Here is a 27205-nt window from a genome sequence, read left to right as displayed (position 1 = left end):
TCTCCCCACCCCCACCCTCCTCTCACTTATCTCTCCACCCTTCAGGCGCTCTGCCTATATTCCTGATGAAAGGCTTTTGCCCGAAACATCGATTTTACTGCTCCTCGGATGCTGCCTGAACTGCTGTGCTCTTCCAGCACCACTAATCCAGTGATTGGTTTATCTACCTCCCACTCTACAACAATATACCAATCTGATAAAATCCTCTGATTAAGTTTTACAAAAAAATTAAATTTCAAAACCAGTTAGCTGTATCGTTTCTTCTTCGGTCTTCTGCTTCACAGATTTCATGTGAACAAGTACCATTCAGAGAGCAGTTCTGCAGGCAGTTGGTGTTTGTTGGTGCCCCTTTTCAAAATGCCTGATTTTTATACCCCAAAATATTGGATCGTCTCATTGGTTTGATGTCGTCAAAACAGTAAAATTCAAATTCAATTGGATTTTGATATCTTGGCACATAATTTAAACTGATTGGCTAAATTTGAATTTACTGTGTACAATAGCAACATAGTTTAGCTATTTGTTTCACATCCAAATGTTACATTTTTAAATTTTTCAGCACACTGTGCTTGTTTATTCCTTGCCAGCTTTCACTCACTCTTAAAGGTGCAGTTCACACCCATAACCTCATGACATAACATTCAAAATATACTAAATAATCAAAAGGCTAAAGAGGAGCAGGAAATAAATACAACTACTATCACTAGAGAAATGTATGAGGAAAAGTAATGAACTAAAGGCTGATGAGTCCACTGGACCTGATGGATTTCATGCTAAGATTTAAAGGAAGTCTTCCAAGAATCCTTAGATTCTGGAAAAGTCCCAGAGGATTGGACAAATGTCACTGTAACAATGTGTTCAAAAAAGGAGGGAGACAGGGAAAAAAAACAGGGGGACTGTAGGCCAGTTAATCATTTCCAGATAACTTCTGTAATTGGAAAAATATAAACTATAATCCAATAGAGTCAACACAGCTTCATGAGGGGAAAATAATGCCCAACAAATGCTTGCCAGTTATTTGAAATTGTAACAAATAATATAGGTATAAAAGTACATCTAACATATGTGTAGATTTCCAAAAGACGTTTGATGAACTACTGCACATAAGCACATAATAAGTTAAGATATGGTACTAGGGGTGGTGTACTGGCATGGTTAGAAAATTGGTTAAGTAATAGAAGACAGATAGTTGGGATGAGGAGGCATTTTTAGGCTGGCAACCTGTAACTAGTGAAGTACCATGGGAATCTCTGCCAAGGCCACAAGTGTTTAAAGTAAGTTTGTAGATGACACAGAAATTATTGGCAAAACACATAGCAAGGAAGATATAAAGAGTTTACAAAGGAATATAGATGGGTTAAGTAGGTTGGTAAAACTTAGCAGCTGGAGTATAATGTTGGAAAATTTGAGGCTATGCACTTTGACAGGAAGAACAGAACAGTTGAATATTATTAAACTTGGAGGTAATAGTAGAAAGCTGTTGGACAGGGGAATTTAGGGGTCCTCATGCATGAATCACAAAAACTAACATCCAAGCTCAATGGATAATAGGGAAAGCAAAATAGGGAGGACTTGTTCAAGCTCTCGCTACAAGACACTAGTCAGCCTATACTTAGAATATTGTGAACAGTTTTAGTCTCCTTTATCTAAGGAAAGGTATTCACCAAGTTCATTTGGGAATGGAGGGATTTTCTTAGAAGGAAAGGTTAAATGGGTTGGGCTGATATTCACTGGTGTTTAGTAGAATGAGAGGCAACATTATTGAAAAATATAAAGTTCTTAGAGGCTTGACAATGTAGATGTGGAAAGGCTGATTCCCCTTGAAATGATGTGGTGCTGGACTCAGATGAATAAAGTTAAAAACCACACAACACCAGGTTATAGTCTAACAGGTTTATTTGGAAGCACTAGCTTTTGGAGTGCTGCTGATGTAGGAGCAGTGCTCCGAAAGCTAGAAATTTCAAATAAACCTGTTGGACTATAACCTGGTGTTGTTTGATTTTTAACTTTGTCCCCTTGAAGGTGAGTCTAGAACCAAAGATTATAATCTCAGTAAGGGGTCTCTCATTTAATTAAGGCAGAGAGGAGAAGAAATTTCTTCTCTCAGAGGGGATTGAAACTGTAGAATTCTTTATCCCAGAAGGCTGTCAAGACTCGATCATTAAGCGTATTTAAGGCTTCATTAAGAAAATTAATAGTTATGAGGACAAGGCAGAAAATTGGAGTTAAGGATTATCATAATCAGTTATGATCACATTGATGGAGCAGACTCAATGTGTCAAATTACCTACTTCTATTCCTATATCATCTGATCCCGGGTCCATTTCCTCAAGTTCTATGGTGCTGGTGTGGCTAGCAGTTATTGCTGTCTTTTCAGATTTGCCACAGGATTCACATTGGTCTGACCTTCCATCTTACCAATATCTATATTTGGCAGGTCAACCTTTGTCATTCTGGAGAGAGATAGAGAGAGAAATGGTGAAAGCTGAGCTGTTGGCAGACTCCACAAGTTCAACACAGGTTTGTTGATGTCTTTGTTAGGAAGGAGATTGTCATGATCAGACTCAAGAGCATTGGAAGGCAAGATGGGTTGTTGGTTTTGCTGCTTGCAAGGAAGGAGCAAGAAGAGCCTTTATTGCTTTTGAACTACACCAGGAGAAGCACAGAAAAATAATATGTAGGAAGATAGGCCTGGGAAATTAGCAGCAGAGTAGGAAGATAGAGGAATGCTGTTAGATTGGAGTAGGGATTTAGAGAACAAATTACCCCAGAGAAAAAATGAAAGAATGCATGATGGTGGGGTGTCACTGGTCTAGGAGAGATGAAGGGAAACAAAATGGACAAACAAACAAATTGGAAATAAAGGCATAGGGATATTGTCACTGGATTAGTAATACAATTAATACTTTGGGGGCAAATCTTCAAACTGTTGCAGATGGTCAAATTTGGCTGCAATGAAATCTGGAGTTAAAAGCGAGGCTAATGGCAATCATTTAACTACTGTTGATTATTGTATAAACCCAGCTGGTTCAGGTCTGGTCTAAATGTGACTTCAGACTCACAACACAGGACCACTTTCATGCTAAATAACAGAAGCAGAGTGCAATAGACAGAGCTAAGCAAGCTCCCAACTAATGAATCAGATCTAAGGTCTATAGTCCTGGCACAGTCAAATAACTAACAGAAGGTGGAGGCTCCACCAATATCGCCATCCTCCACTCATCAGTGCAAAAGAAGAAAGGAAAATATTGCAAATGATTGAAATCTGAAACAAACACAGAAAAATAAATAGAGTATGACTCTTTTCCAGAATTGAAAGATGCTGGAAAATCTTTCTTTTCATACTTTGGTGCCTTTCTTTCCGTTATAAAATTAGAAATGTGGAAGGATATTTGTAATTGCATGAGGTTTAGCACTATTCATGACATTTCAGGTACTGAAATAGACAGGCAGAAGGCTGGAAAAATTCAGCAAACCAGGCAGCATCAGGAGGTGGAGAAGTAGATGTTTCGGGTATAACCCTTCCTGAAGAAGGGTTAAACCCGAAATGTTGACTTCCCCACCTCCTGATTCTGCCTGACTTGCTGTGTTCCTCCAGCCTCCTGCATGTCTATTTTGGATTCAGCATCTGCTGTCTTTTTGTCTCATTTAATGTACTGAAGCAGTCCAAGTCCATACACAGTAAGACCAGGACAAACTTTTGGGCATGGGCTTGGGCTTGGGCTGGTATGTGGCAAATAACATTCATGTTACACAAGTCCCAGGCAATGACCAACTCCAACGAGAGAGAAGCTGCACATCACTCCTTGACAGTCAGTGGCATTACCATTACTGAGTCCCACTGTCAACATCTGGGGGTTACCATTAACTAGATACAAAACTAAACCAGTTATATAAATACTGTAGCTTCAAACATAGGTCAGAAACTAGGAATTCTGTGATTAGTAACTCACCCCTTGGCTCCCAAAGTCTGCTTCTGTACAAAGCACATCAGGAACATGATGGAATATTCTCCACTTGCCTGGGTAAGAGCAGCTCTAACAATACTCAAAATGTCTGACACCATCTAGCCTGCTTTGTCAGCGTTATATCCACTACCTTCAACATTCAGTACCTTAACCTCCAATGCATGGTGGCAGCAATGTGTACTGTCTTCAAGTACACTATAGTAACTCATCAAGTTTCCTCTAACAGCACCTTCAAAACCCAGGACATCTATTAGCTAGAAAAGGGAGGCAGATGCATAGAAACAACACCTTCTGTAAATTCTCTTCAAAGTCACACACTGATTTGGAACTATATCTGTGCCTTCATTGTTACTGGGTCAATGTTGTGGAACTTCCTTCCAAACAGCATTGTGGATGTTCCTACACCTAACCGCTCCAGTGATTCCAAGGTGATAAATGCTGGCCTAGCCAGTGACACTCATATCCCATGGATGAATTTTTTAAAAAGCCAAATGTGCGCAGACAAGGAATTATCAACTGTATTGCCACTAGTTGTGTTTTGCCATTTTTCAGATATATTTAGAGCCGCACAACATGGAAACAGACCCTTGATTCCAACTAATCCATGCTGACCAGATAACCTAAATTAATCTAGCCCCATTTACTAGCACTTAGCCCATATCTCTCTAAATCCTTCCTATTCATGTACCCACCCAGACATCTTTTAGATGTTGTAATTGTACCAGCCTCCACCACTTCCTCTGGCAGCTCATTCCATACACGCACCACCCTCAGCATGAAAAAGTTATCCCTTAGGTCCCTTTTATATCTTTTCTCTCGCAGCTTAAACTTATGTCCTCTAGCTTTGGGCTCCCCTATCTTTGGAAAAAGATCTTAGCAATTCAACCTATGTTCTTCATGATTTTCTAAATCTCTATAAGATCGTCCCTTAGCCTCTGATGCTCCAGGGAAAGTAGCCCCAGCCTATTCAGCCTCTCCCTATTAGCTCAAACCCTCCAACCCACAGCAACATTCTTATATATCTTTTCTGTTTAACAACATCTTTCCTATAGCAGGGAAACAAGAATGGAGTGCAGTATTCCAAAAATGGCCTAACCAACGTCTTGTATAACCGCAACATGACATCCCAACTCTTATACTCAATGCACTGACCAATAAAGGCAAGTGTACTGAACGCCTTCCTCACTACTCTGTCTACCTGTGACTCCACCTTCAAGGAACTATGATCCTGCTGTCCAAGATCTCTTTGGTAACACACTGCAGGATCTTACCATTAAATGTGTAAGTGCTGTCCTGATTTTCCTTACCAAAATGCAACAGCTCACTTTTTAGATTAGATTAGATTAGATTACTTAGTGTGGAAACAGGCCCTTCGGCCCAACAAGTCCACACCGCCCCGCCGAAGCGCAACCCACCCATACCCCTACATCTACCCCTTACCTACTCTACGGGCCAATTTAGGATGGCCAATTCACCTGACCTGCACATCTTTGGACTGTGGGAGGAAACCGGAGCACCTGGAGGAAACCCACGCAGACACGGGGAGAACGTGCAAACTCCACACAGTCAGTCGCCTGAGGCGGGAATTGAACCCGGGTCTCTGGCGCTGTGAGGCAGCAGTGCTAACCACTGTGCCACCGTGCCGCCCAGATTTATTTATTTAGATTAAACTCCATCTGCCACTCCTTGGCCCATCTGATCAAGGTCCCTTTGTACTCTGAGATTGCTTTCTTCACTGTACACTACGGCACCAATTTTGGTGTAATCGACAAACTTACTAATCATTCCTCTATATTCACATCCAAGTCATTTTAAAAAAATGACAAAAAGCAGTGGACCCAGCATCAATCCTTGCGGCTCATTGCAGCTCACAGACCTCCAGTCTGAAAAACAACCCTCCTAATAGATGTCCTGGGTTTTGAAGGTGCTGTTAGAGGAAACTTGATGAGTTACTACAGTGTACTTGAAGACAGTACACATTGCTGCCACCATCACCCTCTGTCTCCAACCTTCAGACCAATTTTATATTCAAATGGCTAGCAGTCCCTGGATTCCATGTGATCCAACACTGCTAATCAGTCTACTATGTGGAACCTTGCTGAAGTCCATTTAGACTGGAGAATAGAGGTGGAACAATAGGAAGGAATACAAAGTTAAAGAGAAAGGCCTCATAGAGGGACAAAGTTAACAGGCAAAATTTCAGACACAAGAGGGAAATTAAATTTCAAATGCTATTTATAAGGTACAGAAATGGAGTTTGCACTGATGAATATTTCCAAAGTAACAGATGAGGAGATAGGAATTGCAATCCAAAGTCTAGGCCATTGCTCTGGGAACACAGTCTCACATCCTACCATGGCAGCTGGTAGAGTCAATAAATGAAATGTAGAATTGCAAGTTAGTGTCAGAATTAAGTCACCATTGCTGAGGCTATCATTGGTTTTCATAAAAAGAAATCCGCTTTACTAATGTCCTTTAGGGAAGAAAACTTGTCACCCTTAACTAGTTTGGCTTGCATGTGACTTCTGATCCATAGAATGTGGTTGACTCTTAATTATCCTCTTCATTGACTTAGAAGCCACTCAGTTAAAGGTTAGTTAGGGATAGGTAACAAATGCTAGCCTTCCCAGCACTGCTCACATCCCATGAAATATATATTTTTAACAACTTAGTTGTGTTGAAATTAGATTAGATTCCCTACAGTGTGGAATTGTTGCAGGAGAAAAAAAAAATGTGACTCTAGAATTATTTTTTTCTTCTGCAACAATTTCTAGAACTAGAAATGGTGGGGAAATGTACTTTGGCAGGGAAAAGAGAATCAATCTTAAGTCAGGAGTGGACTATAGCTGCCAGTAAACCAGTCAGAGATACAGCAAGATTTGGGGGATGTGCATTACTGATCAAAAAGCTACTTTAAAATTTTAAGCATGAGAGGCACTGCAGCTGAGTTATACCCATGACATGATACAGTGTAGAGTGTAGTCTTCATGTCCAGAGATATCTGATATCTGGAAATTTGAAAGTCAAATTTGAGGTAAGATTCCATGTACACTGAGGAATGCAAACTGTATGGTTTCAGATGGCAGTTTGAAATAATAGTTAACTTGTAATTTGGACTAATGTGTGCACCAATAAAGCTAGGAGAACTTAAACATTATAAGAGAGGAAATTGAGGAAGAAAGGGTGAAGGATGCTAAGGAAAGAGGTATAAAGTGATGAGCTCCTGAGGGCATTGACTGTTCAGGAGCTATCTTCATGCACATCTTTACCTAGAAACTGCTGTTAGCTCATTTATTACCTACAGCTCCAAGAGCTCTGTGCAACCAGAGATTTCAGTTATGTTAAGAAACGTATAACAAAAACCAAAGAAAAGGATGTTAATTTTGCTAATCTCAATTTGCCATTATTTTTAGTGCAGAAATAAAAATAGAACTCATTGGAACAGTACTGTTAATATGTGAAGTAATAAATTATCTTATGAAAATTCAATGTGTTTATCCAATAATAAGGCAGAATGATTAATAGTTAAGTTATAAATCTTAGCATAATTACAGTTCAATCCTTTGGTCATATAGGTTGCTATACTTGTAAAGGTTTAGTTTGATTTACACATTTTATTGCATGCTGAATTATCAGGAAAATTGCACTTGGGTGGATACGAAACATTCATAATTTTTTTTCACTGAAGAATAAGTTTGATGGTATTTTGTGTTTCTTTAGATAGTGTTTATTTATATCGTATCCTCATATGGAGAATTTCCTGGGCTGCTCATCTGTAATAGGAAAGATGCATTCTTCAAGGACTAAAAGGACTGTAAAAGCTGCCACTGTGATTGGAGCTTCACCATCTCAACCAAAGACCAGTGCTGAGATCATTAGTGAGGCCCGTTCATCATTGAGAAGTTTAAAGACTCAAAGACCATTTACCCCTAAAGATGATCAGAGGAAGCTTTTTGGGTCTGCGTCTTCCCGTACACCTGATAATAGGCCTCCCTCTGCATTCAGGTAAGCACAGTAATCATTTTGATATATTTCCATGTATATCTGTAATGGTATAGGTTCACTATAGTATATGATGTGAAGATGGTGGTGTTGGACTGGGGTGAGCAAAGTCAGAAGTCACATGACACCACATGAGAGCAGATACTAAAACTGGGAGGGATTCCTGATCAGTCATGAAATTGGGGCCTCTGCCCAAATATCTAAAGCTCTAGACTACCAACATGCACGTAAAATTGTATGTTGCCACTGCAATTCGAGTATCTTGCAGAGCTGGTTAGCTTAGTTTACTGGGTAGCCAGTATGGGTTAAAATGGTAACAGTAGTAAGGAGTTCAATCCTGTTTCTGGCTGGGACACATTTGAGATCATCTGTGGCTTTTCTGATGGAGATCATAGTGCCATCGATTGGACTTGTCTTCAGGCAGAGAACTGAAGGAACAACAGGGAAAACACAACAAAACAAAATAACAACAAAAGGTAACCACTGTCTTCTATGCAACAAAGTGCAGTAAACTTGTAAATTGAATTCCAGAGGAGCCACCCATGAATTCATGTTAAGCAGAGCTTCTTCTGAAGAAGCCCTTGTGTAACCTGATTTGTATCCAAACACACATGTTGTCGGAACAATACAAGTTAATACACAGTGCAGTGATGTAGTAGGTATATGAAAAATGACTTGCGTTTCAATTTCATTCACACCTTAGGAGGGCCTTACCTTGTTCAGTAAAGACACTGAAAAATGTTGAGTTAGCTCTGGAAAGACTCAGTAATCTCTTTCTGCTTGGTGTGCTGTCACTGGATAAGTCTGATGTAGTCAGCCATGTTGGAAATGGAGTGAAACATATTTTCCATGATTTTTTTTTGCTGCGGCCTGTTGTGCATCAATTACCACAATCTATATTGAAGTTGACTATTTATTCAGAAATCTCACAGGCAATCAAATATTGAAACGATTATTTAAACTTTATTGCATATAGCAACCAAAATAAAACCCCTCGCACAAGTAAATTCAGCCTCACAACCCATCTTGTCTATTACCTGATTAATTGTGGAATTAAGCTATGATTCCAACCAACAGCATCTGTCTCTGCTTGCCCAGTGTTTGATCACTGTGCATTATGGTTCTCTGGAGTTGTGTTGTTCAAGAATACTGAAATTGAATTCTTATAGGATTTTCTGACTTGCTAAGTCCATCGTGCGATATTATTTATGAGACTTCTAAAATCACCAAGTCTAGCTAGCTTCTTTACCAGGAGTGAAGGCCAGCTGCTCTCAACTTAGCTTTTCTGTTCCTTGTTACATTCCATTTTAGCTGTCTGTTTGAAACCAGCCTGTCCTGCCATTAACCCCTTAAATTCTTCTGCAGGCGATCTTAATTGCCCATTTATCACAAGGCCATTCATTAACAAGCAGGTTTTACCTTCTCTGTCCCAGGAAACAGTTTGTTTACATCTTTTTTCCTATCGATGGCCAATTGGTGTGTTGCTTTTAATTTCTTTATAACAGTTTGTCCTTAACCTTTTCATCTCAGGAAACAGTTATTCCAGAAAGAGTTATTGCTGATTATTCCAATCCATCAACAGTTATTAAAGCACTGACGTTTACAGTACCACAGGTCCAAACTCCCACAACATCTTGATGTTTTTTGAGGCTTCTGCTAGGGAAGTAGGCACACCAACCCCACTGCTGAACACTCCAATTCCCCCTCCCACTCCGTCAAAGACATGCAGATCCTGGAGAAAGTGAGGACTGCACATGCTGGAGATCAGAGCTGAAAAATGTGTTGCTGGAAAAGCGCAGCAGGTCAGGCAGCATCCAAGGAGCAGGAGAATTGACGTTTCGGGCATAAGCCCTTCTTCAGGAATGAGGAGGGTGTGCCAAGCAGGCTAAGATAAAAGGTAGGGAGGAGGGACTTGGGGGATTAGATTAGATTACTTACAGTGTGGAAACAGGCCCTTCGGCCCAACAAGTCCACACCGCCCCGCCGAAGCGTACCCACCCATACCCCTACATCTACATCGACCCCTTACCTAACACTACGGGCAATTTAGCATGGCCAATTCACCTGACCTGCACATTTTTGGACTGTGGGAGGAAACCGGAGCACCCGGAGGAAACCCACGCAGACACGGGGAGAACGTGCAAACTCCACACAGTCAGTCGCCTGAGGCGGGAATTGAACCCGGGTCCCCGGCGCTGTGAGGCAGCAGTGCTAACTACTGTGCCACCGTGCCGCCCAGGGGGCGTTGGGAATGCAATAGGTGGAAGGAGGTTAAGGTGAGGGTGATAGGCCGGAGAGGAGGTGGGGAAGAAGATTGCAGGTCAAGAAGGTGGTGCTGAGATAAAGTGGGGGGGGAGGGGAAATGAGGAAGCTGGAGAAATCTGCATACATCCCTTGTGGTTGGAGGGTTCCTAAGTGGAAGATGAGGCGCTCTTCCTCCTGGCGTTGTGTCGCCATGGTCTGGCGTGTCCTTGGCGGAATGGGAGGGGGAGTTAAAGTGTTCAGCCACAGGGCGGTTGGGTTGGTTGGTGCGGGTGTCCCAGAGATGTTCCCTCGTGCTCCCACGAGGAGGTTGAACAGTTCATCCACTTTACTAACACCTTCCACCCCGACCTCAAATTTACCTGGACCATCTCAGACTCCTCCCTCCCCTTCCTAAGCCTCTCCATTTCTATCTCGGGCGACCGACTCAACATGGACATTTACTATAAACCGACCGACTCCCACAGCTACCTAGATTACACCTCCTCCCACCCTGCCCCCTGTAAAAATGCCATCCCATATTCCCAATTCCTTCATCTCCGCCACATCTCCTCCCAGGAGGACCAATTCCAATACCGAACAACCCAGATGGTCTCCTTCTTCAAAAGACCACAATTTCCCCTCAGACGTGGTTGACAATGCTCTCCACCGCATCTCCTTCACTTCCTGCTCCTCTGCCCTTGAACCCTGTCCCTCCAATCGCCACCAGGACAGAACCCACTGGTCCTCACCTCCCACCCCACCAACCTCCAAATACATCGTATCATCCTTCGTCATTTCCGCCACCTCCAAACAGACCCCACCACCAAGGATATATTTCCCTCCCATCCCCTATCAGCGTTCCGGAAAGACCACTCCTTCCGCGACTCCATCGTCAGGTCCATACCCCCCACCAACCCAAACTCCACTCCCAGCACCTTACCCTGCAACCGCAAGAAATGCAAAACGTGCGCCCACACCTCCCCCCCTCACTTCCCTCCAAGGCCCCAAGGGATCCTTCCATATCCGTCACAAATTCACCTGTACCTCCACACACATTATTTACTGCACCCGAAATGGCCTCCTCTACATTGGGGAGACAGGCCGCCTACTTGCGGAATGTTTCAGAGAACACCTCTGGGACACCCGCACCAACCAACCCAAACCCCACCGTGGCTGAACATTTTAACTCCCCCTCCCACTCCGCAAGGACATGCAGGTCCTTGGCTTCCTCCATCGCCAGACCATGGCAACACGACGCCTGGAGGAAGAGTGCCTCATCTTCCGCTTAGGAACCCTCCAACCACAAGGGATGAATGCAGATTTCTCCAGCTTCCTCATTTCTCCTCCCCCCACCTTATCTCAGTCCCAAGCCTCGGACTCAGCACCGCCTTCCTAACCTGCAATCTTCTTCCCGACCTCTCCGCCCCTACCCCCTCTCCGGCCTATCACCCTCACCTTAACCTCCTTGCACCTATCGCATTCCCAAAGCCCCTCCCCCAAGTCCCTCCTCTCTACCTTTTATCTTAGCCTGCTTGGCACACCCTTCTCATTCCTGAAGAAGGGCTTATGCCCAAACGTCGATTCTCCTGCTCCTTGGATGCTGCCTGACCTGCTGCGCTTTTCCAGCAACACATTTTTCAGCTCATGCAGGTCCTGGGCCACTACCAAACTGTTACCACCCAATGCCTGGAGGAGGAATGCCTCATATTCTGCCTTGGGACCCTGCAACCACACAGGAGAAATGTGAATTTCAACAGCTTCCTCATTTCCCTTCCCCTCACATTATCCCAGTCCCAAACCTCCAACTCGGCACTGCCCTCTGGACTATCCCCTCTGACCAATCACCACCTCTCTCACCTTCATCCACCTATTGCTTTCTCAGCTCCCTTTCCCCAAACCCACCACCCCCTCCCCTTTATCTCTCAGTCTAGACCCACAAGGCTCATTCCTGATGAAAGGCTTATGCCTGAAACATTGATTCTCCTGCTCCTCGGATGCTGCCTGACCTGCTGTGCTTTCCAGCACTACAGTTTTGACTCTGATCTCCAGCATCTGCAGTCCTCACTTTCTACTAGGTGAATAGGAGGGCATTCATTGAGCTCGTAAGAGTAGTCATCTTCCTTGTACTCCTTGGTTAAAGAACTATCTACAATCTATGGTTGCTTCATCTGTCAGTTATGTTGTGAAATTTTTAGCGTCATGATTTTTCATGATTGTGTTTTTGCAGGATTTCTCATGATATCTTCTTGGTGAACAGAAATAGTTTCATTATTGTGTTGATTGGATTCAGCCTGCTCCTCATAATTTTCAACATTTTGTACAGTCACAGCCTGTTAAACCCAGCGTAGTGGAAGTATTTGGCGACAATGGCTACACCACGGTGGCACAGTGGTTAGCACTGCTGCCTCACAGCGCCGGAGACCCGGGTTCAATTCCCGCCTCAGGCGACTGACTGTGTGGAGTTTGCACGTTCTCCCCGTGTCTGCGTGGGTTTCCTCCGGGTGCTCCGGTTTCCTCCCACAGTCCAAAGATGTGCAGGTCAGGTGAATTGGCCATGCTAAATTGCCCGTAGTGTTAGGTAAGGGGTAGATGTAGATGTAGGGGTATGGGTGGGTTGCGCTTCGGCGGGGCGGTGTGGACTTGTTGGGCCGAAGGGCCTGTTTCCACACTGTAAGTAATCTAATCTAAAGACAAAAGGCAGTGGCTGAGATTACATCACTATTTTCCTTCCCTTCTTTATCATGAATATGGCACTCAAAACAATTGCCTTGATATTTTGAGAAATTAGTTGCTGTTAGTATTTGGTTTTTAGGTTCTTAATTGCCCTGAAAAAGAATCATACTGCAGTCAAAGATTTTCTATTTCTCCACAAATGTTGTCAGATCCGCTGGATTGCTCCAAACATCTGTTTGTATCAGCATTCTCCTTTCAATGTTTGTTTTCCCTTGACTTTGTGATGTTTTGGCTGTCAGGCAAATCATGGATTAATATTCAAAGCTGTAATACTTCAATCTATTGAATTTTACATCGCACTATGGCTTGGTGGTTAGCACTGCTGCCTCACAGTGCCAGGGACCCGGGTTCAATTCCACCCTCGGGCGACTGTCTGTGTGGAGTTTGCACAGTGTCTCCCTGTGTCTGCGTGGGTTTCCTCTGAGTGCTTCGGTTTCCTCCCACAATCCAAAGATGTGTACGTTAAGTGACTTGGCCATACTAAGTTATCCCATAGTGTTAGGTGCATTGGTCAGGTGTAAATGTAGAGTAGGGGAATGGGTCTGGGTGGGTCACTCTTCGGAGGGTCAGTATGGACTTATTGTGCCAAAGGGCCTGTTTCCATACTGCAGAGATTCTAATTCTAATTCTAATTGCCTTTAAACCTAATACAATAAAGGGGCTCAAAATAAAGACAAACATCTTTAAGAATACATCTCATGCTTTGCTTGTACAGTCTCCATGCTCGAAGCTTTGAAGGTAGCGACTCAAGACCCATATCAGGAGCACGTCTCACCCCTCTTGATCATGTAAGTAAACCAGAAGAAAGCCATGTCAACTTTCTTCAAATTATTTTAAAATAGAAGCGGAATAAATGGGAGAAGTAATATGGGCTTTATTCAATTATTGAATGGCATTGTGTAGTGTAAAGCTGTACTGATTCATTTGGATACAAAGTTTGTGCCAAGCTAAAAGGCAGTGGCTAGGATTACATAAGACCACAAGGTAAAAATGGGTTATGCGTCTCCATCAGTCCATATGGACCATATTCCTAACTTAAAAATCCTCCCATCTTTCCTCATCTAAATTTGTTTTCATAACCCATGTTCCCTTCTTCCTTATATGTTTGTTGAACCTCACCTTTAATGCATTGAAATGCATTAAAGTCATATTTAAGTCATAGAGTTAAACAGTATGGAAACAGACCCTTCAGTCCAACTCATCCATGCTGACCAAGTTCCCCAAACTAAACCAGTTTCATTTCTATGCATTTGGTCCATATCGCTCTAAACCTTTCCTGTTCATGTACCTGTTCAAATGCCTTTAAAATGTTGTAATTGTACCTGCATCGACCACTTCCTCTGGCAGTTCATTCTATATATGAACCATCCTTTCTGTGAAAACGTTGCCTCTCAGGTCCATTTTACATGTTTCCCCTCTCACCTTAAATCTATATCTTCTAATTTTGAATTCCCCTACCTGAGGGAAAAGACTTTTACTATTTACTTTTTCCATGCTCCTCATGATTTTATAAACCTTTATAAGGTCACCCCTCAATCTCCTATGCTCCCAGCCTCTCACTACAGCTGAAATCCTCCAGTCCTGGTAACATTTTGTAATATTTTTCTGCATCCTTTCCAATTTAATAAAATCATTTGTAAAGCAAGGCGACCAGAACTGTACACAGTAAGATGTAGAGGCAATAGGGTAGTGGTGATGGGAGATTTTTATTTTCCCAACATTGACTGGGGTACACTTAGTGTCAGAGGTCTGGATGGGGTAGAATTTGTAAGAAGCGTCCAGGAGAGTTTTCTAAAGCAGTATGTCAATACTGTAACAAGGGAAGGGGACATATTGGACCTGGTACTGGGGAACAAGCCACGACAGGTGGTAGAAGGTGCGGTGGGGGATTTCTTTGGGAACAGTGACCACAATTCTGTAAGTTTAGAGTACTCATAGATGAGAGTGGTCCTAAGGGAAGAGCACTAAACTGGGCCAATTATAATCAAAATTGGGCAGGAGCTCAGAAATGTGGATTAGACACAGCTATTTAAAAGGAAAGTCGACATTTGAGATGTGGGAGGCTTTCAAAGATAGGTTAAACATAGTGCAAGGTAGGCAAGTTCCATTGAAGGCAAAGGATAGGAAGGGCAAAATTCGTGAACCGTGGATGACAGGAGAAATTGTATGACTAGCCAAGAGGTAAAGGGAAGTGTACATAAGGTCTAGGCAGCTAAGAACAGAATGGGCCATGGAGGAATATCGGAAGAGTAGGACAAGTCTTAAACGAGGAATCAAGCAGACTAAAAGGGGTCATGAAGTAGCTTCAGTGAGCAGAATTAAGGAGAATCCCAAAGCATTTTATTCTTCTATAAGAAGCAAGTGGGTAACTAGAGAAAGGATTGGTCCACTAAAGGATAACAAAGGAAGGCTGTGTTTCAAACCTGAGCAAATTGGTGAGATTTTGAATGATTACTTTGCATCAGTGTTCACTGAAGAGAGAAACATGATGCATGTTTAAATTAGAGATAGAAGTTTGATTAGTCTGGATCACGTTGACATAAGTAGGGAAGATGTGTTGGGTAGGTTAGAGGTTATAAAAGGTGGACAAATCACAGGTCCGAATGAGATCTATCCCAGGTTGCTGAGGGAGGTGAGAGAGGAAATAGCTGGGGCTCTGACAGATATCTTTGTGGCATCCTTAAATACAGGTGAGGTGCCGGAGGACTGGAGGGTTGCTCATGTTGTCCCCCTGTACAAGAAGGGTAGTAGGGATATTCTGGGTAACTACAGACCAGTGAGCCTGACGTCAGTGGTGGGAAAGTTGCTGGAGAAGGTACTGAGGGATATTTATATTTAGAAAAGAATGGGCTTATCAGTGATAGGCAACATGGTTTTGTGTGGGGGAGATCGTGCCTTGCCAACTTAATAGAGTTCTTTGAGGAAGTGACCAAGTTGATAGATGAAGGAAGGGCTGTTGATGTCATATACATGGACTTTAGTAAGGCGTTTGATAAGGTTCCCCATCATAGACTAATGGAGAAAGTGAAGTCACATGGTGTGCAGGGTGTTCCAGCTAGGTAGATAAAGAACAGAGTAATAGTTGAAGGAAGTTTCTCGAAATGGAGAAAGGTGACCAGTGGTGTTCCACAGGGGTCAGTGTTGGGGTCACTGTTGTTTGTAATATACATAAATGACCTGGAAGTGGGCAATGTTGGTATGATCAGCAAGTTTGCAGATGACATGAAGATTGGTGGAGTAGTAGAAAGCAAAAGGGACTGTCAGAGAATACAGGAGGATATAGATAGACTGGAGAGTTGGGTGGAAAAGTGGCAGATGGTTTTCAATCCAGGCAAATGTGAGGTGATGCATTTAGGCAAGTCTCATTCCAGAGCGAATTATACAATGAACGGAAGAGCCTTGGGAAAAGTTGATGGACAGACAGACCTGGGAATGTAGATCCATTGTACCCTGAAGTTTACTGCACAGGTGGATAGAGTGGTCAAAAAGGCATATAATATGCTTGTCTTCATTGGATGTGGTATTGAGTATAAGAGCTGGCAAGTCATGTTAAAATTGTACAAGACATTGGTTCGGCTGCATTTAGATACTGTGTACAGTTCTGGTCACCACATTACCAAAAGGATGTAGACACTTTGGAGAGAGTTCAAGGAAGATTTACGAGGATGTTGCCTGATATGGAAGGTGCTAGCTATGAAGAGAGGTTGAGTAGGTTAGGTTTATTTTCATTAGTAAAAAGGAGATTGACGGGGACCTAAATGAGGTTTACAAAATTCATGAAGGGTATAGACAGGGGGATAGAGATGAGCTTTTTCCCAGGGTGAAAGGTTCAATAATGAGAGGTCACTCTTTCAAGGTGAGAGGTGAAAAGTTTAAGGGGGATACATGCGGCAAATACTTCAGACAGACGGTGGTGGGCATTTGGAACGCGTTGCCAGCAGAGGTGGTAGAGGCAGGCACAGTGGGGAGCAGAGGGATACAGATGCTTAGGTATTAGGCGACAGGTTTAGACGTTTGATTTGGATCGGCTCAGGCTTGGAGGCCCGAAGGGCCTAAGGGCCTGTTCTTGGGTTGTAAAGTTTCTTTGTTCTTTGTTCTTTGTTCTTTACTCCAAAAGAGGCTTCACCAATTTTGTGTACAGCTGCAACATGATGTCCCAACCCTTGTACTCAGTGCTCTGACCAATGAAGGCACATGTGCCAAACACCTTCTTCTCCACATTGTCTATCGGTCACTTTGAAGGATCTATGGAATCTGAATGCTTATGTCTGTTATTTCAACCACATTCTGATCACCCTTTGTGTAAAAAACTTTTCTTCTGAATTTCCTGTTGTATTTCTTGATAATTGCCTTTCCTTTTACTGGTCTCTAGTTACCTTCTTTCTCATTAGTAAATTTTAAGACCTCTATTAGATGACCCCATCTTTGTTTTTCAGTAGAAAAGGGCCTGGCCTATTAATATCAATAAGATGTCTGAGCAGAAGTAGACCAAACAGCCCATTGAGTCTGCTTCACGTTGCAGTGAGATCATGACTAATCTGATAATACTCAACTTCACTTTCCTGCCTTTTCCCCATAACCCTTGATTACCATATTGATTAACAATCTTCTTCTTTCAGTCTTCAATATACTTAATGAACTAGCCTCTAAATGGCTGAAAATGTGTTGCTGGAAAAGTGCAGCAGAGTCAGGCAGCATCCAAGGAGCAGGAGAATCGACGTTTCGGCCATGAGCCCTTCTTCAGGAGTAGGTGGGGAGCAGAGGGATACAGATGCTTAGGAATTGGGCGACAGGTTTAGACCTGAAGAAGGGCTCATGCCCGAAACATCGATTCTCCTGCTCCTTGGATGCTGCCTGACCTGCTGCGCTTTTCCAGCAACACATTTTCAGCTCTGATCTCCAGCATCTGCAGTCCTCACTTTCTCCTCCTAGCCTCTAAATGGGCAATGCTTAATTAGAGATTACACCCTATGGTCCTGGACTCTTCCACAAGAGGAAACAACCTTTTTTCTCTTATCAACCCTGTCAAGTCCCCTAAGAATCTTGTATGCTTTATAATGTAGCCTGTCTTTCTTCTAAACTCCAATATGTCCAGGCCGAAGGGTCTGTTTCCATGCTGTACATCTCTATGACTCCATGACTCTCAGAACCCATGGCATTGAAGGTAGTATATTATTACGAATTAAGGATTGGCCAACTACTAGAAGATAGAGGATAGAATGGCAACCAGTAACTAGTAGAATTCCAAAGCATTAGGGCCACAATTATTTACGATATACATTAATGTCTTAGGTGAGGAAAATGAATGTTCTACAATGAAATTTGCAGATGACACAAAAATACTTAAAAAGGCAGGTAGTGAGGATGACACGGGTCTGCAGGGGGATAATAGATTAAGCAAGTGGGCAAAAACTTGACAGATAGAATACAGACTGGAAAAATAGCGGAGCTACGTATCAATAAATGGAGAAAGACTACAGAAAGCTACATTGAATCGCTTCAAATGATGGGCATTTTGTTTGGGTTTTGCAAGCATGTGTTAATTGAGCAGGGTCTTGACTTTGTCCATCACAGACAGCCAGAGGAACATATCTAATGCAATCTGCCAGTTGTTGGGATGTATAACTTAGATACCTGATGTGCTTCAGAACTGAAATTCAAACATGACATTGCTTCATTGTGTGGTAGGAAGAACATGTTTTTATACTAAAGTAGTAGAAAAAAAGCCACTCCATCTCCACTGCATTGCAGCAGTGTGAAGCAATGTGCTTAAACTGTTATTCAATTTTTGAAATACTTTGCCTTTCCAAAATAATTTGAGGTAGACTGTACACTTATTGGGTCTGAAAACAGTGGGCATTTGTGAGTTTGCATGATACATAGTGAGAAATGATCTGATCAGGGTAGCCATGATCCCACAGGATAGCTTTAATGTATTTTCTTTTTGTGTCCTCTGAGCTTTCCAGTGTCCTGCTTTTCATTGAGTACCCCTTTGTCTTGATACTTCTTCCAAAGTGTGTCACCTCAGACTTTCCAAGGTTAAATCCGACCTGCCACTGATCTTGCAGTCTGACCAATCCACCTCCATCATCTTGTAACCTAAGAAGTATTTAAAGTACATAATTTTTATACTTGTAAGGTCTAGCGAGTGTTCTGGTTCACAAGGTGCCAGGTAAAACAAAATTTGCTGTACTTATAAAAATTTCTTGGGATTCTCCTTAATTTTATCTAACAGTATTTTTTCATTCCCTCTCCATACTCTTCTAACTACTTTCTTAAGTTCATCCCTCCACTTTCAATGTTGCACTAGGCTTCCATTAATTTACTTCATTTATACTTACTAAAAGCCTATCTTTTCCATCTTACCCAGTCCTAATATTCCTAAACAACCAGGTTCTCTAAGCTTGGTGCTCCTACATTTCACCCTGAAGGGAACATGTCAGGCCTGTGCTATCCCAATTTCCTGTTTGAATGCCTCACACTGTTCTGGTGTAGATTTCGCACAAGTATTTGTTCCCAATCTATTAAAGCCAGATACACCGTATCTTGATAAAATCTGCCTTGCCCCAATCCAAAGTCCTTTTTTGCAGACCATATTTTTCCTTTTCCATAACAAACTTAAATTATACTATGTTATGGTTGCTAACACAAAAATGTTTCTTCAGTGCCACCGCTACCATCTATCTGGCTTTGTTCTCCAGAATTAAATTTAGTACAGCTTGTTGAACTCTCTGCATGTTGAAATAAAAAGTTCTTCTGAACACATTTCAAGAAATTTCCTCTTCAAAACCCTTTACACTATCCTAATTAATGTTGGGGAATTTGACATCCCCGAAAATTATTAGAGGTTTTCTTATTATTAAACCCTGTTATTGTTGTTATTACATACCTCAGTGAATTATCTACATGTCTGCTCTTATATTGCCTGCTGACTGTTTGGAGTTCTATAATACACTCCCAGCAATGTGACTGCCCCCTTTTTCCTAAACTCTGCCTACAATGCCCCATTTGAAGATCCTTCCAGGATATCGTCCTTTCCTACTGCAGTTACTAACTGTTTAGTTGATAATGCAATACCATTTCCTCTTTTGCACCCTACCTGTTTCGCCTGAAGATCCTATACTTTGGAATATTGATTTGTGAATTCTGCCCCTCCCTCAAACACATATCTGTGATGGATGAAATTCCACTTCTCAACCCAAATCCTCAACACGCCTGTCTTACTTATAATGCTCCTAGCATAAAAGTAGAGGCCATCAACCTCTCCCGACTCCTTGTCCCTCTCCCTACTGATCAAGTTTAAACTTTTTGCAACAGCACTAGCAAACCTACCAGAAAGGTTGGTTCCATACTGGTTTAGGTACTGGTCCTTTCGTATAGGTTGCACCTTCTGCGGAAATAACCTCAGTGATTCAGGAATCTAAAACTCTTCAATGTGCACCAACTGTTAAGCCATGCATTCATCTTCCCTGTTCTATTTCTGTACTCGCTAATACTTTACATCAGAGTTTACAACTTTTGCAGCCCTGCTTTTCAGTTTACTGTCTAGCTCCCAGAACTCTTAGTGCAAGACCTTATCCCAACTATATTGAAATCAATGTGTGCCACAACCTCCAACTTATCCTCCTTCCTTTCAGGTCAACCAAGGTACAATACAGATTTTAGAAAAAAACTAATCAATTTTCAATACTATCTCTCTAGAAATTAAACCTATTTGTGTTAAGGCCTTACTAACTCGTGGTTCAAGTGATAATAATTTATACTCTGAAATCCCTTTTGTATCTTAGGCTTTCACCTTCCAAATAATAAAGACCTCTCTAGTCTTCCTCCTAAAATGTACCACCTCACAAAAGATTTGGATATAGAATATAAGAGACATGATTAGTGAGTTTGTGCATGACACCAAAGGTGGTGAACTAGTGGACAGTAAAGAATGTTATCTAAGACTACAAAGAGATCTTGATCAGTTGGGTCAATGGGCTGCGCTGTGGTAGATAAAGTTTAATTTGGCTAAATGCAAGATATTGCATTTTGGTAAAACAAACAAGAGCAAGTAATGGTCGGGCCCTGGGTTGTGTTGTAGAACAGAGAGACCTAGGGGTTCAGGTACATAATACTTTGAAATTGCGTCACAGGTAGACAGAGTGGTTAAGAGTGCATTTAGCATGCTTGCCTTTTGGGTACAGGGGTTGGGACATCATGTTGAGGTTGTATAAGATGTTGGTGAGGCCTCTTCTGGAATACTATGCACAGTTCTGGTGACCCTGCTATAGGAAGGATATTATTAAATTGGAGATGGTTATAGAGTGATAGAGTCCTTTTGTCCCAAACTTGTCCATAACGACCGAAATGTCCATTCATGCTAACTCTATTTCCCTACACTTGGCTCATATCCTTCTAATCTTTTCCTACTCACATATTTGTCCAAATGCATTTTAAATGTTGTTAATATACCCGCCTCAACCACTTTCACTGGCAGCTTATTCTATATGCATATAAACCTTTATGTTAAAAAAAAGTTGCCCCTCATGTTCCCTTTTATTCTTTCCCCTCTAACCTTAAACTGATGCCCTCTGGTCCTCGATTCCCCAATCCTGGGAAAAAGACAGAATGCATTCACCCTATTCATGACCCTCATGATCTTATACATTTTTGTAAGGTCCCTCCTCAGTCTCCTATACTCGAAAGAAAAAAAGTCCTAGTTTGTCTAGCATCTCCCTATAACTCAGACAATTCAATCCAGGCAACCTCCTTGTAAATTTTTTTCTGCACTCTTTCCAGTTTAAATAATATCCTTCCTATAACAAGGTGACCAAACTGAACACAATACTCCAAGTGCAGCTTCACCAACGTCTTGTATAACTGCAACGCGACTTCTCAACTTCTATAGTCAGTGCCCTGACTGATGAAGACCAGTGTGCCAAAAGCCTTTTTCACTGCCCTGTCTACCTGTGACTACACTTTCAGAGAACTGTGAACCTGAACTCCAAGATCCCTCTGTTCCACAACTCTCCTGAAGGCCTTACCATTCACCATGAAACACCTACTTTGATTTGACTTGCCAAAATGCAAGACCTCACACTTATCTATATTAAACTCCATTTGCCATTTTTCGGCCCACTTCCCTAGCTGATCAAGGTTCTGCAATTTCTGATAACTTTCCTCACTGTCCACGATACCGCCTATTTTAATGTCATCAGCAATGTACTAATCACACCTTGTACACGCTCATCCAAATTATTGTTATAGATAATAAACAGTAATGAGTCCAGCACCAACTTCTGAGGCACTCCACTAGTCACAGCCCTGCGGTCAGACAAGCATACTTCCACTATTACCCTCTGCTTCCTACCATCAAGCCAATTTTGTATCCAATTTGCCAGCTTGCCCTGGATTCCATGCAATCTAACCTTTAAGAGCAGCTTCCCATCTGAAACCTTATCAAAGACCTTACTGAAATCCATATCGATTAGTCTACTGCCCTGCCCTTGTCAACATTCCTGGTCACTTCATTACAGAACACAAACACATTTTGTGAGGCATGATCTCCTACTCATGCTGACTACTCCTAGTCAAGCCCTGTTTTTCCAAATACATGGATATTTTATCTCAGAATCTTTTCAAGTAACTTACCCAGCACCGATTTTAAGCTTACTGATCTATAGTTCCCAGGCTTTTCTTTGCAGCTTTTCTTGAATAATGGCACAACATTTGGAGGGACTGGAGGTTGGCTAACATGGTGCCACTGTTTAAGAAGGGTGGTAAGGACAAGCCAGGATGAGCCTGACGTTGGTGATGAGCAAGTTGTTGGAGGGAGTCCTGAGGGACAGGATGCACATGTATTTGGAAAGGCAAGGACTGATTAGGGAGAGTCAACATGGCTTTGTGCGTGGGAAATCATGTCTCACAAACTTGATTGAGATTTTTGAGGAAGTAACAAAGAGGATTGATGAGGGCAGAGTGATAGATGTGATCTATATGGACTTCAGTAAGGTGTCTGACAAGGCTCCCCATGGGAGACTGGTTAGTAAGGTTAGATCTCACGGAATAAAGGGAGAACTAGCCATTTGGATACAGAACTGCCTCAAAGGTAGAAGACAGAGGGTGGTGGTGGAGGGTTGTTTTTCAGACTGGAGAACTGTGACCAGTGGAGTGCCACAAAGATCGGTGCTGGGTCCTCTACTTTTTGTCATTTACATAAATGATTTGGATGCGAGCATAAGAGGTACAGTTAGTAAGTTTGTAGATGACGTGGACAGTGAAGAAGGTTACCTCAAATTACAACAAGATCTTGACCAGATGGGCCTTACTGAAGTCCATATAGATCACATGTACTACTCTGCCCTCATCAATCCTCTTTGTTACTTCTTCAAAAAACTCAATCAAGTTTGTGAGAAGTGGCAGATGGTGATAAATGCGAGGTACTGCATTTTGGGAAAGCAAATCTTAGCAGGACTTCTACATTGAATGGTAAGGGCCTAGGGAGTGTTGCTGAACAAAGAGACCTTGGAGTGCAGGTTCATAGCTCCTTGAAAGTGGAGTCACAGGTAAATAGGATAGTGAAGAAGGCATTTGATATGCTTTCTTTTATTGGTCAAAGTATTGTGTACAGGAGTTGGGGCGTCATGTTGTGGCTGTACAGACATTGGTTAGGCCACTGTTGGACTATTGGTGCAATTCTGGTCTCTTTCCTATCGGAAAGATGTTGTGAAACTTGAAAGGGTTCAGAAAAGATTTACAAGGATGTTGCCAGGGTTGGAGGATTTGAGCTATAGGGAGAGGCTGAACAGGCTTGGGCTGTTTTCTCTGTAGTGTCGGAGGCTGAGGGGTGACCTTGTAGAGGTTTACAAAATTATGAGGGGCATGGATAGGATAAACAGACAATGTCTTTTCCCTGGGGTGGGGGAGTCCAGAACTAGAGGGCATAGGTTTAGGGTGAGAGGGGAAAGATATAAAAGAGACCTAAGGGGCAACTTTTTCATGCAGAGAGTTATACGTGTATGGAATGAGTTGCAAGAGGAAGTGGTGGAGGCTGGTACAATTGAAACATTTAAAAGGCACTTGGATGAGTATATGAATAGGAAGGATTTGGAGGATATGGGCCGAGTGCTGGCAGATGGGACTAGATTGGGTTGGGATATCTGGTCGGCATGGACAGGTTGGACCAAAGGGTCTGTTTCCATGCTGTACATCTCTATGACTCTATTTGTTATCCTCCAGTCTTCTGGGACTTCACCCATGGCTATCGCGATGCAAAAATATCAGCCAAGGCCCCGCAATTTCTTCTCTAGCCTCATGCAATGTTCTTGAATCTGTGGTCAGGAACAGGAGATTTATTCACCTTCATACATTCTAATGTCCAACATCTCCTCTACTGTGATATTGGCTGTCCACAAGGTATCACTACTACCTTTCCCAAGTCGTCTTGTCTTTCTCCATGGTAAACACAGAGGAGAAATATTCTTTGAGAACCTTGCCCATCTCGTGCAGTTCTATACATGCATGTACACTTTTGTCCTTGAGGGACCCTAGTTCTGTCTCTTGTTATTCTTTTTCTGTTAATATACTTAAAGTACATCTTTGGATTCACCCTAATCTTCTCAGCCAAGGCTATCTCATGGCCCCCTTTCGCTCTCCTGATTTCCTTCTTCAGTAAACTCCTGTATACCTCCAGAGATTCCTTTGATCCCAGCTGCCTGTACCTGAGCCATGCCTCCTTTTCTCTGGTCAAAGCCTCAATATCTTTTGCCATCCAGAGTTCCCTCTTTCTTCCATCTTTGCCCTTCACCCTCTCAGGAACATATAGACCTTGAACTCTAGCTATCTCACTTTAAAGGCCTCCCGCTTGCCAGAGGTCCCTTTGCCTGCAAACAAGCTACTCCAATCAACCCCTGCAACCTCCTGTCTTAATTCCATCAAAATTTACTTTGCCCCAATTTAGAACTTGAACCTGTGGATCAGTTTTTTTCCTCTCCACAATTATTTAAAAATTAATAGAACTATAGTCACTGGTTCCAAAGTGCTACCCCACTGTCACCTCCATCACTTGTCCTGCTCTATTTCCCAAGAGTAGGTCAAGTTTTGCCCCTTCCCAAGTAAGACCTGTTTGAGGAAACCTTCTTGAATGTACTTAACAAATTCTACTCCCAGTTAAGCCACTAACGCACTGGCAGTCCCAGTGTTTGTTAGGAAAATTAAAATCCCCTACTATGACAACCCTATTGCTCCAGCAAGTCTTCCAAATCTCCCTCTAATTTGTTCCTCTAATTCCCGTTGACTGGGCGCCTATAGTACAAACTCAATAAGGTCACCATCCCCTTCTTATTTCTTAGCTCCACCCACAAAGCCTCACTGGATGATCCTTCAGGTATATCATCTCTGATTACTGCTGTGATACTCGCCTTAATCAAAAATGCAACTCCCTCTCCCTTCCTTCCACCATTTCTGTCCTGCTGAAAGCATCTGTATAATATCCCCATCCCACATACTTATCCATGCCCTGAGTTCATCAACTTACCTGTTAGCCCTCTTGCATTGAAATACATGCAATTTAATTCAACAGGCATTCTTGCTGTGTCGTGCTCCAGTCTGACCTGTCTCTTCAACTTACTATTTCTGATTATGTATCTCCTTCCAGCCTGCTGTTAAGGATTCCACCCCCCCTGCCAATCTAGTTTAAACCTCCCTTGCAACACTGGCAAACCTGGCTGCCAAGATATTGGTCCCCCTCCAGTTCAAGTGCAACCCCATCCCACTTGAACAGGTCACCTCTGCCCCAGAAAAGATTCCAATGATCTAAAAATCTGAATCCCTGCCCTCTGCATTAATTCTTTAGCCACTCATTCATCTACTATTTCCCTCTGTTCTTACCCTCACCAGCACATGGCACTGGAGGTTCCTGATGAAAGGCTTTTGCCCGAAACATCGATTCTCCTGCTCCTTGGATGCTGCCTGACCCGCTGTGTTTTTCTAGCACCACACTCTTGACTCTAATCTCCAGCATCTGCAGTACTCACTTTCGTCTACTGGAGGTAATCTGGAGATTATCACCAATGAGGTCATGGTTTTTAAACTTTTTTCCTATCTCTCTGTAATCACTCTGCAGGACCACATCCCTTATTTTTACCTACATCATTTGTGCCAATGTGCACAATGATTTCAGGCTGCTCACCGTCCCCCTTAAGAACGTGCTGCAGCCGCTCTGAGACATTCTGGACCCTGGCACCAGGGAGGCAACACACCATCTTAGATTCCCATTTGCAGCCACAGAATCTCCTATCTGTCCCCCTAACTATCAAGTCTCTTGTCACTAAGATCCTGTCTATCTTTCCCCGTTTCCACTTTGCCCCACAACCAGTTGTAGTCCCACCAACGTGGCTACTGTTGCTTTCCCATGAATAGTCATCCCCTGCAACAGTATTCAAAATGGTGAACTTGTTTTCGAGGGGAATGGCTAAAAGGGTTTCCTGCCTCTTCCCTTTGTCTTTCCTGGTGGTCACCCAGCTACTCTCTGACTACACCTCAGGTTTGACCACCTTACTAAAACTCTTATCCATAAAGCGCTCAGCATCTCAGATGATCCTGATGCGTCCAGCTCCAGCTCTCCTACACTGTCTCTCAGGAGCTGCAGCTGGGTGCATTTCCCACCGGTGTAATCAATCAGGGATGATGGAGGTCTCCCCGAATTCCCACATCCTGCAGAAGGAACATGCAACTAACTGCTGTACAATTAAAAAGGGAAGTTAAAATGACTTCACCTGTACTTTTTGCTGAGCTGCTGCTGTCCAAAGCCTCTCAAGCCAAAGCCTTACTTCTTACTCTGCTACCAACAAATTTTGCAATAGCACATCTCTCTACCCCTCCACTTCTGTTTTCTGATGATAAAGAATTGAATTGAATTTATTGTCACGTGTAATGAGGCACAGTGAAAAGCTTTGTCTTGCAAGCAATACAGGCAGATCACTTAGTTAAGTAGCATAGATAGTAAATAATAGGTAAACAGCGGCAAGAACAAAAGCACAGGTACAGACAAATATTAAGAGTTTGAGAGTCCATACAGTATTCTAACAACAGTAGGGTAGAAACTGTTGTAAAGCAAGCTGATGTGTGTGTTCAGGCTTCCTGTATCTTCTCCCTGATGGTAGAGATTCCTGTAGCAGATAGAAGGGGCAGCATTTGATGGTGAGGAGTTCAAGGTTTGGGGAGCAATGGCTGCCCAGGGCTGCAATGACCATGCATCATAAGTTGTTGATTAAAAA

The 27205-nt window shown here is 42.6% G+C and overlaps 1 protein-coding gene across 1 annotated transcript in view; it reads left to right on the top strand.

Moving 5' to 3' along the window:
* armc2 (armadillo repeat containing 2) overlaps window positions 1-27205 on the top strand; it is a 238005-nt gene that overhangs the window by 8859 nt on the left and 201941 nt on the right. The window contains exons 2-3 of the mRNA XM_072552378.1: window positions 7689-7973; window positions 13663-13735. Of these exons, the coding sequence (XP_072408479.1) occupies window positions 7717-7973; window positions 13663-13735 (330 nt within the window). The 5' untranslated portion in view covers window positions 7689-7716. The remainder of the gene's footprint in view (window positions 1-7688; window positions 7974-13662; window positions 13736-27205) is intronic.

The sequence above is a fragment of the Chiloscyllium punctatum genome, chromosome 3 (genome assembly GCF_047496795.1).
Source record: "Chiloscyllium punctatum isolate Juve2018m chromosome 3, sChiPun1.3, whole genome shotgun sequence".
NCBI lineage: Eukaryota > Metazoa > Chordata > Chondrichthyes > Orectolobiformes > Hemiscylliidae > Chiloscyllium > Chiloscyllium punctatum.
The sequence above is the reverse complement of the archived record's forward strand: the minus strand, read 5'-3'. Positions and strand labels throughout refer to the sequence as shown.